Source organism: Strigops habroptila, chromosome 7, assembly GCF_004027225.2.
Source record: "Strigops habroptila isolate Jane chromosome 7, bStrHab1.2.pri, whole genome shotgun sequence".
Lineage (NCBI taxonomy): Eukaryota > Metazoa > Chordata > Aves > Psittaciformes > Psittacidae > Strigops > Strigops habroptila.
This window is the reverse complement of record NC_044283.2, coordinates 19,691,739-19,704,028: the sequence shown is the minus strand read 5'-3', so window position 1 is coordinate 19,704,028 and position 12,290 is coordinate 19,691,739. Positions and strand designations below refer to the sequence as shown.

Here is a 12,290-nt window from a genome sequence, read left to right as displayed (position 1 = left end):
GTGAGTCAGTGCCACCAAAAATTTTGCCAGTCCTCAGTTGAAAACCTGCACTTTACATCTCCCAAAAACTTACCATGTAAATTATGATGCAGCTTACTGCAGGATTATAACATTCTCTATTAAGCATTTTACCCATATTCTTTCTACAATAGCTGCCACTTTAAGCATTTGCATAAAACCAAAAATCAAATGCTAATGGAAAACAGCAGGTATTTTGCCAAACTGTCTTGTCTCAAGTAGCACAACTGTACCTTGCAGCTTCACAGGCTAGCAAAAACATACAAATTGGCTGCACTGACTCTAAGGTGTCCAGCTACTTCAACCTTGCACAGCACCAGTTAGCACCAGATGGTGCAGTACAAAGGGTAATTGCAAGAAATTTTTTTCCCCTATAACAACACACTCTTGGTTTGCAAAAGAGTCCACTGCAATGAATTTCCTCATTGAATTCTACCTGTTCACACAGGTGTGCTCTTCTCTTCCCCCAGGAAAATAGGAAGCAGGGGCCAGGGGCAAGCTAGTATCTACTTTTAAACCTTCTTCAGACTTTCAATGAATGGCCCCAGGTCTCATAGCATGAAAATAACTACCGGTTAACTACAGTTGCCTCCCTTATAATTAATACTCACAATTTCAAAGAGGTCTACTGCATACTCACTATTACCTCCAAAGACCTGACACTGTGGCAGTCGCTTGGCTGCCACAGCGCTCTTCCATTCCTCCCTCTCCCCCCCCCCCACTTCCTTAGCTTTCCTTGCTTCCAGTCCCAGGTTCATTCGACCTTTGCTTAGCCAATTTCAGCAAGTTATTCCAGCAGATAATGAACCAAACAACTAAACTGCATGAGGAAGAGGCCAGGCTGAAGTCCTAAACCACAGCTGCTAGCATACATTGTCTTTAGCTTCTGAAGAACTATGACCACAGGGTAGGTCTTTTAAATCCAAGAAGTCCTAGTTTCTTTTCATGTACAAAAACGAATATACAAAAACATTGGCAAGGTTTATTCAAACCTTTCCTAGTTTTACATATCATTTCAAGTGACAGTGATTAGTATACTACTTCCCTTTCTTCATAATTTGTAGTATTTCTTCCTGACCAACAACCAGGCTTTTTCCAAAGAAAAATTCACTATTACTCCCAAAAATCTCGAGTATAACAGCTTTTCAGAGCTCAAATTATTCAGTTAAATCCAGCCCAAGTATACACTTAACGATGTGAAAGTACTGAATAAAATAAGCTCCCTCCTCCTTTCTCTCCCCGCCCTACTTTTTGCACTTCGACACTACCACCTCATCACCCTGTCATACAGTATCATGAAACACCATCTGAGATCTCTGCAGGCAACAGCAGTTTATGTTGAGTTCTCCATCATCCCACTACACATCATATTTCCATTCGCTTCTAAGCTAAATAGTATAATGCTCCATTTGTAACTACCTAATATCATGAAGATGCATCCTTTTCCTTCCCATTAATATAATATTTTACCTGTGATTGCTTATTACTCTTATGGAAGAAAACGGCAATTTCTGTGGACCTGATCACAGCCAAGGTTGTGTACCTTTTGTTGAAATGAGGAAGTCCTACCACTTCCAAGAGAAGTGGTACTTATCACTACCAAGAGAAATGAGAGCCTCGACTACTGTTCATAGGATACTATAAACAGACATGGGGCAACATAAAACAAGTTTCTGAGCGCTTTTGTGACAAAAAAAGAAACACACCACAGACGCATAATTTCTTAGGAAGGATGTTTACTTAATAAAGGAGACAAACCAGTTTTACTTAGATTCCTTTGTAACAAAGTTTAAAAGTAGTCAACTGGATGCATTTAGAGCTCAGATAGGTGCTTGCTTGATTTTTTTTTTCTTTCAAAAATCTACAGCTGAATCAGAATGGGACATGTCTTCATTATCCTGTATTAATAAAATCACATTTCATCAGGTTTGCTTTATAGAAGTAAATATTTATGCCAGGCAAGTGATTTTAGTTGAGACACGAACTCTCTCTTACAATAAATCAACTCATAAAAAACAAATTAACTCCTGAAACAAAGGTTTCATTCCAAAATTCATTCCTAAATTACTATCATTTACAATAACTACTCTCTTTAAGAAACCCTACTAAAATCTTGGCTCTACTGCTAATCTAAAAGTCACCCTCTATAAATTTTATGGATTTCTGAAGTACTTCCTTACCAGTTTTGAATGTCATTTTTCAACTGCACATGTTTGTGACATGTTTGTGACATCTGTGTAAAACACTACATTTTGTGAACAGCTAAATCTCCCTTACCCACTTACCTCAATCACTATTTACATGGTATGCATGGGCTTTTACTACAATGGTTAATACTACCTTTCTCCAACGCTGTTGGAGATGCCCTTGCACAGCACTGCGCTGAACTGAAGGACCTGACCCTGCTGGAAAAAAAACCAAAAACAAACTACTACCAACTTTCAGCTCAATCAATTTCACCAAACTAACTTACCTCCAGGCACTATAACATTAGGGTAGCAGCTGGAACACATAGAACAGACAGGTAGAGAGAGAAAGCAACAAGCACAAAGGAAGAGCACCCCTTTCTGCAGGTCAGTTTAAACCCATAATAAAGCAAACCCTTCAAAGACCGCAGAGCTACAGGTCTTGTACCACTGCCTGCAACACAACCACAGTAAGACCAATTATCAGGAGCACAACTTCATATGACCAAAACACTCATTTAATAAATGCCATCTTAAAATGAAATTCCAGTGAACACATAATATAGGTTCATACACTGAAGTCAATGCAATCCATCTCTGTCTCTTATCGCTACTGTAGCCTGATATTACTGCACTGTTTCCAAAGTAACTACAACAGCCACTATGGCTCAGACAGCAGTGTTTCAGTAGATACATTCAGGGAGCATGAACCAGGTAGGAGAGAAGAGATGAAGGCAGCCATGTTCCAAGAAAGTACTGGAAAAGTTAAGCCTTTCCAAGAAAAATTAAAAATGTACTCTGGGGAAGACAGAGCTGTCTTGATGCATTTCATTTGCAACTAAAAATCACAAGTAGAAAAGGATATAAATATATTTTTCCCTCCTGCCACATCATGGTATAAGTATTGGAACTACATGATACTATATAGTCGAATTTTCAAATTTAGCAAAACAGTAAACAATACTTAGCAATAAAAAAGCAATTTGATTTTCACTTCAAAATAATTTTTAAGTCTTTAGGCAATGAAAATAGCCTAAGCCAACAGTATTTTTCATACAGGTATACTACATTACAGCAAGAAGTTACCTAATACAACAATCTATAATTAAAACTACAGGAGGAGGGCTCTACTCAGAATAATTAATTTTGGTATTTATTTCAAAATCATCACAGACTACATGGTTTGAGTGGTTTTGTTTATTTGTTTACAGTACAATATTCCTTGCTTGTTGCTCTTGAAATAGTGGGTAGCATATCAAATTGAGGAAAAACTAACCAAGCTTGTCATTTCCAGAGTAGAGAGAAACAACATAAGACTTACCCTATTTGCTTTAGATCTAGGCATAGAAACAGAAAATTCATCTGCTTAGTGCATCTAGTGAGGGTAGGAGGGAGGAATGTATTTCAAATAAGAGCCTCTGGTTGGGACAAACAAAAAATTCAGCAGATTGATGGAAATCATGTTGATAATTTCCTAGCAAAGCTCACTGACCGTATTTCCACAGGTAAACAGAGTAAACACCAAAGGAAAAAAAACAAAACAAAACAAACCACCAAAAAAAAAAAACCAAACCCAACACAAACCCCCCACCCCTGCTTATTAAGCCATTCCCTCATTCATCAAATGCTACACACGGGGAGGAGAGAGGGAGGGAACAGCCAAACATCTAGGAGTTATTGATGACCAATCTCAATGGGAGCCTAGAGGAGTTATTTACTATTAAGAATAAAACATTTGTGTGACGGTTTCCTTTCTAAGTAACGCATTTAATGTGAAGGGAACTCTGAATTTTAACTAATTGAGTTCACACTGTCACCTGATAAAACTGAGAAAAACTATTCCTTTACCTGTGTAACATTACTACATGTGCTTAATAACTACATATAACTAACCCCTTCCTTTATTCTAAACCACAAAGCGAGAAGGAGCACTCATACCACACCTTCATGTATGGAAAGCTTCCCGTTTTAAGGAGAAACTACAGAGCTTAGAAATCCAAAATGTTTTCATTGAATTTTTAGTCAACAAAATCTTGTCGAAATTAATAGTCTACCACAAGGTTTGTTTGCTTTAAATAGGTTCAAATAAACTACTGTTTATTACTAATCTTGGTTTTAAAAGCTGAGCAGAGAAGTTTCTTGCAAATGAACAATAACCACAGAAACAAAGTACAACAAAAAAAATAAATCAGGTATGAACATTTTAACTGGCTACCGTACCAGCGGGCTCGGCTGCTGACAAGTTTTTAAATGCTTCATGATGCAGAAGAAAAGGTAGGAAATGGAAAGCACTGCCTGGAGGAAAAGGATCAAAGCTGTCCTTGCATTCCTATAAATTCTGAGCTACAGCAAATGTTAAAGCTTCACATAATCCAAGTAGCCTCAGCAACCATTCCGATTTACACAAGTTTCGGTCGTGCTGCTTGTGGTTTGCAATATAAGCTGCAATAGTCAGTGATGAGTTCCCTCCCACCTCTGCATCCAGGAATCACCAAAGAAGCAAGATTCACCTGCAATAGTATAACACTACCTGCATGGAGAGAAAATATTCTCCTGATATCTTTGCTAGAGGCCACAGGAAAAAGATTTAAAAGGTCAGTGGTTCTTACCTACCAATTCAAACTCTGCTGACTCCAATGTGACAACAGTTCTATTACACTGAGTGCTGTTAACTCAAATTCTTAACTGTTCTGACAACCATATCATCTTTGATTTCTAAGACAGATTCTACTTAAAACTCTCGAGTACTTTTCATTATACAGATTTAAGGATTCACCTAAGAGGTCTCTGAAAAATGCCATGGTTTGGGATTGGAAGGAAAAAGGAGCAAAGTCCAGAAAAAGGGCAGGCGAAGGATAAAGATACAGTAACAAACTTAAGAGAGTTCAAAGTGCCTGCAGAAATCAAGTAAACATAGGCAAATTTTGCAGTACACAGACAATCATCACATTCTGTTTATGCCGATTTTAAAGTTTAACAACACATTATCATTTTATTCACCCCCTCCCCCTTTCAGATACGCAAAGATAGTTTCCATAGTAACAGGAGAGCCTTAGTAGTATTCAAAGGCAGAATAGCACTAACTTATGTAATAACCTGAAACTCATCTTGGTTTGTAAAATGTTTATGTGCTTATTTTAGGACAAGATACATAGTGGTTATTTACTCCTAACACATACCATATTTGTCAAGATAATCATCTCAAGTTCCTGTATTTCAAAGAGCCAGTTTCACAGCTAGGATGTAATAGACTGATCCCAACGAAGTCTTCTCATACATCAGGATTTCTGCACTAAATTAGAGTCAACTCTTACGTAAAATAATACACTTTCGACTTCTGAGGTTTTGACAATGCATTAAAAATTAATAGAAAACTAGTAATTTTCCTAGCTTTCTCTCCCACTGCTGAGGACATGTATTAAATATAAATATAATATTTTATAATATTATAAATATATAAATATAAAGAGGGCATACAAGTTACAGCACACAAGCTAAAAATCAATTAAAAGGATATGATTTGCTTTCTTTATGCAAATTAAAAAGAAAAAAAAACCCAACTACATTTGCAGGTGTTTTTCATAGTGATGCTGTCATCATGGGAGATGTTACCAACTGCCTCTGTCACTGGCTCCAGTCCTCTGACAAATACATGGCTGCTCAACCTAGTTATGATACACCAGTACCACTGAGGTTAGTTAGAAGAAAATGAGTCATGACCAAGGTGCATAGGACCAGCTAGCCAGAATCTGGTAGGAGGTCCCCAGAAAAGCAGAGCGGTCTACAGAAAGCTTATAGCTGAAAAGGCAACACAAAAACCTGCTGAAGGATGATGCCAAGTCAAAAAAAAAAATTCAGGGAGGGACGCTGAAGGGTTTTAAGAAAGAGTCTGCTACAGACTACTACTGCAAGACAAGAAAAATAAAATACCAGCTAAATAACCTGGGTAATTCCCAACAGTAAGACCAAAGAAATATTCAGAAGAGGTAAAGCTGATGGTCAAGGAAAGAAATCTCAAAGCACAGCAGAAGGTGCAGAATGCACTAGCAGAAGCACTGAAGAGTTACAATTAAAACACTGGAAGGCTGTATAGCAAACATACTCAGCTATGGCCAAAGGTAGTTACAAGTGCTTGAGATCTTATCTCTGAATGGGAGCTACATAAAGGCCAAGATTTTTCCTGATTGATTGGTTTTCAATATTTGTTTCACAATACTCTACAAATACAGCCAATTAGAGCTTTTTTCTTTAGCTATATCTAGTAGTTATGACAATTCAACAACTGCTGATTGAGCTATAAAAAACAAGAAACCTTATTGTACAAGGATTTTTTTGCTGGATTTCTCCTATTATCACTAAAAATAAAGAATATGCTAAGAAATTAAAAACCTAATGAAACTGAGAACAGAGCAGAAACTAATTAGATTTCAGGGACAGATCACTGCATTGAGATGCTACCAGAAAGTAAATGACAGCCTTAAGTTGCCATCCTTTTACGGAAAAAGGACTTGAAACTTCTGTCCTCCCAACAGAAATAGTAAGACCAGATCATCGAAGAGCTTAACTAGAAACAAATAAAGCAATGGAATTAAAAAAAAAAAAAAAAAAGTCTGCAATGCTGTTTTCATCACTAAAGAAATCTACTAGCCTTAAAAAGCAGTTTGGTAGGGAAGCAACAGAAACCTCACAGCTCACAATCTTTTAAGACCATTGCATGCCAAAATAATCATGTGAAGATCATTCTGCTATGTGACCAAAATCACTGCACTCTTTATCCACTACAGGGGATAAAACATGGCCAGATGGCTATTTAGTCCACTATATATGAAGTCTCACACACAATCACCAACTTTCAAATGGATTATGCAAGCCCAAAAAGGTCATTACTGCAGTTTCAGTTGCTTAAGAGATGCGGTTCCATGGACAGCTATGCTCAAACCACGCTTCTTCCCCAGTGCTGACCCCACCTGCACAGTCCCATCCTCCCTCTTTGCAGTGGTGCTAGTACTGAAAGCATGTCCAGAAAGAGCCTGATTAAAAAAAAAAAAAAAAAAATCCCTAGTGTTTTCCGTTTCCTGTGTTTCTTTTCACATTCCTGCAAGCTAAAGCAACACACAGGGCTCATCACGACACTGAGGGCAGGCAAGGTACAAAGCAGAAAGGGAGCAGGAACTCACTCCCTCCTCATGGGTTGCCAGTACTGAGATGAGCATGATTACTCCTACTAGCTCCCCTGTGCTAGCAATATTGTTTGCATGGCCAGCATGCAACTCCAAAGAAGAAAGCCACTTTTCAACAGCCACCCACATCAGAATAGCTTAAACCAGTTGTGTAGTTGCAGATAAAAACACATGTTTTCTTGAAACCATCACCTCTCAAATGCCAAAGTCCAATTAATTTGAAGAGCTCAGAGTGTTAAGATGATGGGTAAGTTCCAGAATGGAAACTGATTTAAAAATTTAAAAAAATCTCTGAATAGAAATTCAGGAAAAAGTCACATTGTGTTGTCTATTGCTTCTTCAGTAAATTCAGTGTAGTGCTGTAGTTAAAAATGGTCTAGCTCAATATTATAAGCCATTATTTGAGAGATATTTATTAGACAAATACAGGTTCAAGTTCACCCTCTCACCTGAAAGGCAGCCAAATTAATCCATGATCATGAACTAAATTTAGACTTTTAAACAAGAATCCTCAATTATCCAGGATTACAAAGCAACTTAATTAAAAGTCAATGAATAAACTAATATGAAAACCCAGTGTTATCTTCAGGCTCAGAACAGAAGGTTCCTTAAAACTTTCTACCAAATTAAGTACAGGAGCAGAGCCAGAATGAATAGAAAATAGCTTCATGGTGTTCCATGCTGTGAAAACACAGTTTTGTTGATCTGATTTTCATCACTGCAACTAAATACACTCAGCACAGTGTCAGATGTTACATATACAGCTGTCATTTATAAATTACCATTAAAAAGGCACATATACACAGAAAGACAACAGTAATGATAATCTAGATAAACCATTAAGAAAATCCATGAATATCTGATGAAATATGGCAGGAGTAGAATCTCAGGCTCTTTCCTACTCCTAAAATTCATTGTACATCCTTTTTCTGCCAAGTTCTAGATTACCGTTGCCAGTTTCCCTAACCCAGTAATGGGAACTTGTTGAACAACCTACGTACTTTGACTGTTATAGGTGAAAACTTTCCAGCCTATATTTAACCTAAATCTCGCCCACTACAATTTACTTCCTCTTAACATACATCTTAACCACAGATAAAATGGATAAAGTTTTTTAAAAATATCAATATGTCTCTGTGAACCACTTCGTAGGTACACACCCCTCACACAGCCTTTTCCACCCCCACCCCCCAAAATAAAGCAATACTTTTTTATTTTCATCAGTCATAGGTTCTGAGCCTCTCAATCCACACTGCTACCTTTCTCTGTACTTTCTGGATTGTTTAATACTCAAGACTAGACACAAAAGTGCAATCAAGAAGAAAAAAAAGTAAAAGCCTTCTGTAATTTAAACTGGATCAACATGTCGAAAGACAGTACCTACTTCTGCCAGCAGCATAATGTTGCTTATCCACATTAACTTGTGACAGGGCCTCCTGGATTATTGGCTCCAGCTGCGCTGCCCATACACCTCTACTTGAGCATCTGATCGCCTCTTCCCAGAGCAGCATTATGTACTTAGCAGCTTTTTGTCTTCTGGATTGTACTTCTCAAACCTATCAAAATGACTGAATTGAAAGTTTATTTCATTCTTCCCCAGATGAGTGCTGGCAATCCCTCCTAACTCAATGGCGGATCTGCAAGTTTTATTTTTTAAGGACAGAATGATAGATAATATTACTAAAATCATCCTCTGCATATCATCTGGTTTTCTCCCAACCTTCAAGAGTTCTTCCAACTTTGCAAAGGGTAACTTATGAGATCAACTGAAACAGGACACTTATCAAGTGGATGAACACAGAACTATGCTAAAAACCTCCTACAGATTAAAGCTGATTCTAAGATGGCTTTTAACCATACATATTTTCCAAGCCAAACTATCCTGTAACGCAATAAAATCCACTTATAACAAGTTGCATTTCTCAAATAAATGTATTTCTGCACCAGGTTCACTGCTGGGAGGGGAGGGTCGGGGGCAGAGAGGACACCACAACAGCTGACAAGCATCTCTGTACTTTCACAGTCCATAAAATATAAATAAAAATAAAATACTTTTTTTTTTCCCCATACAGACTGACACATCAGAACTGATTAAGTGTGAAATGTAGACAGCATCAGCACTATACATAGCAAGAACTGTTTAATACCACCTACAACCAGATTAATTATGGTCTAGGGAAAAAAAAAAGCGCTGTTCCAATACAGCATTTTCACAACACCCTTGGGAGGTATGACTGCTGCTTCAGACTGCGGATGTTCCAGCTTCCTTAGTTTATATGATGAGCCAAAAGATTGGACAATTTAGGTTTCAGAAATGCTCTGTCCGCAAACAAGATAGCTAGCTCACATAGCTTTGCACCTCCATCTCAGCGTTATTTCAGGAACACTGTTGAAGTTTCATTAATTTTAAGTAAAACCCATGTTCTTAAAGTGTTACATGAGAGAAGAAACCCATGCACATTTCACCCACTGAAATCCAGTAATTTTAGCTCAGTCAATACTATTCCAAACATCATCAGAAGGTTTTCTCTGATAAGAAATGAACGGTACTTTGATTCCGGGGGGGGTATGTTTCTTTCTTCCAAGTTCCATACTCTCCAATTAGAGAGCTTTCTGAAAAGCACATTATGAGACATGACAAACTTTTAAATGCTTTTGACTATTTCCTAACATAAAAATCTCATTTTCCTAAGTGAACAGTCTAAAGATCATAAAGCTTCCTACTGCTCATTACAAGATACATTCAGAATGCGTACAAGAATTCAGAGCCGTGAAAGCCTGCTGAAATTAGATTATTTAAAATGTTTCAGTGCCACTGCTGTTTTTAACTGCAGGCGTTACCATTTGCCGTTAAATACAGTAGAAGGAACGTGTTCGTGAAGGAATTAAGCGAGGGCAAAAAAGCTTCCGCACTTATCCTGAGAAATAAGCCCCCTCCGAGGGCACAGGATGAACACCTCTGGCTCCACAGCAGGGGCTCGGGGGCAGCCAGCTGTGCTGCGCTCCGGCAGGACCTGACAGCTGGCTGCGGCGGGTCACCTCGCCTCTCGCTGCCTCCTCCCCAGGCCCGCAGCAGCCCCATCCCCACCGGGAGGGCGTCCGGCACCCCTCCTGGCAGCGGCCCGCGGGTGCGGGAGGCTCCGGGCCGGGGCCGCGGCTCGCGGCGCCCGAGACACCGGCACGGGCGGCACCGCGGGAGCCGACGCGGAAGCGGCGCCTCCGGATCCCAACAATATCGCTATTCAACAGGATCCTGCACATATCCTGCGGCGGGCTCCGTCCCGGGGAGGGGCCGGCCGGGGCAGTACCGCAGTGCCGCAGCCGGACCCCCTGCGGACCGGACCGGCGCCCTCTGCAGAGCGGGGAGGAGAGGAAAGGAGCGAGAGGCGGCTCAGAGGCGCCCAGGAGCACCGCAGACCCGCAGAGTGCGGCAGGGCCCCGGCAGGAAGGCGTCTGTCTGCCCGTCCGTGACCGCCCCCCTCAGCGGGATGCTCCCCCCCCGCCCCACCGGCAGCACGCGCGGCAGCCGTTACCTGTCACAACCGCCGCCGTCTCCGCCGCAGAGGAGGCGGCACCTCCCCGTCCGCCCCGCCGGCCACCGCCGCCGTCCGCTGCCTCCAGCTCGCACCCCCCGCCGGCGGCAGCGGCGGGCAAGAGCAGCCCCAGCAGAAGCAAGCAGGTCGGCACCGGGGTGGCCGCCGGCCGCCCACCGGGCGCTCGGAGCCCACTCATCAGTACCGCCGCTGCAGCGAGGCGAGGTGAAGCAGAGCGGAGGGAGGAAGGAAGGGGCTGGAGCTCCGCCGCTACGACGCTGCCCGCTCCGGCAGCACGAACCCGCCTCAGCGCCGGCCCCACGCTGCTTCCCGCCGCTTCCGGCGGCCGCCACCGAGCTGCCCGGGGGACACGTCACCGCGCGGTGACGTCACCGGGAAGGGCGTGGCGCGGCGGGCCCCGGGGCACCAGCCCAGGGCGGGAAGCTGCGGGCGGTGGCTCTCCCGGTGTGAGGGGGTGCAGCGAGCATCTCGGCCGGGGCCTGCCTGTGCTGGCCGGCGGTTCGGTTCTCCCAGCAGCCCTGAACCGGGCCCCGGATCGAGACCGGCTTGGGATGGCACAACATCCCGTAACAAGACACGTTAGCTATGGGGGTCCTGGGAGTGTTAAATACGCCCTTGTGACAACAGTGCGAGCGGTGCGGCCGCCTGAGGAGAGCTTGATAAAGGGGGAGATGTATGAGAGGAGTTTGAGTTGGGCTACAGCCCTGTCGAAACAAACACGGAAAATACGGTGTTTTAAATCTGATCCTATACAGCTGAAACCCGGAAAACCCTCACAGAGATTGAACACTGATTTCATTGTGCTTAAGACCTTAGCAAAAATTCCTCCCAACAAATACTTTTCCTAAAGATGTTTCCATGGGATAAAATGGGAATGAATGGGAATAAAATCTATTTTGGGCTTTGTCTTTCCAAATCTGCGGGATTTTCAACTGTTCTGAGACATTTAACGAGAATAACACAGACTTTAAACACCAAATTGAATCTAATATCTCACATACACAGTGTACGAGAAAAGCATGCAGTATGGATGGTAAAGCAATATAAACATTGCATTCAGTAGTAAGTGTTGCAGTCACCTAAGAAATGCCAGAAGCGTTTTGAAAGGGTCTTGAGAAAAGCCTTTGGCTTCTTTGCAGATGCTGCAGGAGACAGGTAGGGGGAACAACACACGACAAACAGAACAAAACACTGTAAATTAGCCATACAGCATATGGAGATTTGGAAAATGTGTCTAAACCTGATGAATTCTGTTTGAACTGTGAAGCCTGTGCATAACCTTGTCATTTCTGTTCCTGAATACAACAGCCTTTAAAGACCAATGGTATCTGACCAGATCTTGTACAAAGAGA

The 12,290-nt window shown here is 41.6% G+C and overlaps 1 protein-coding gene across 1 annotated transcript in view; it reads right to left on the bottom strand.

Annotated features, from left to right (window-relative positions):
- The window catches only part of STIM2 (stromal interaction molecule 2), a 97,866-nt gene extending 86,609 nt beyond the window's left edge, over nt 1-11,257 (bottom strand). Inside the window, exon 1 of the mRNA XM_030491568.1 lies at nt 10,918-11,257. Within this exon, the coding sequence (XP_030347428.1) occupies nt 10,918-11,116 (199 nt within the window). The 5' untranslated portion in view covers nt 11,117-11,257. The remainder of the gene's footprint in view (nt 1-10,917) is intronic.
- Between the last annotated feature and the right edge of the window lie 1,033 nt (nt 11,258-12,290).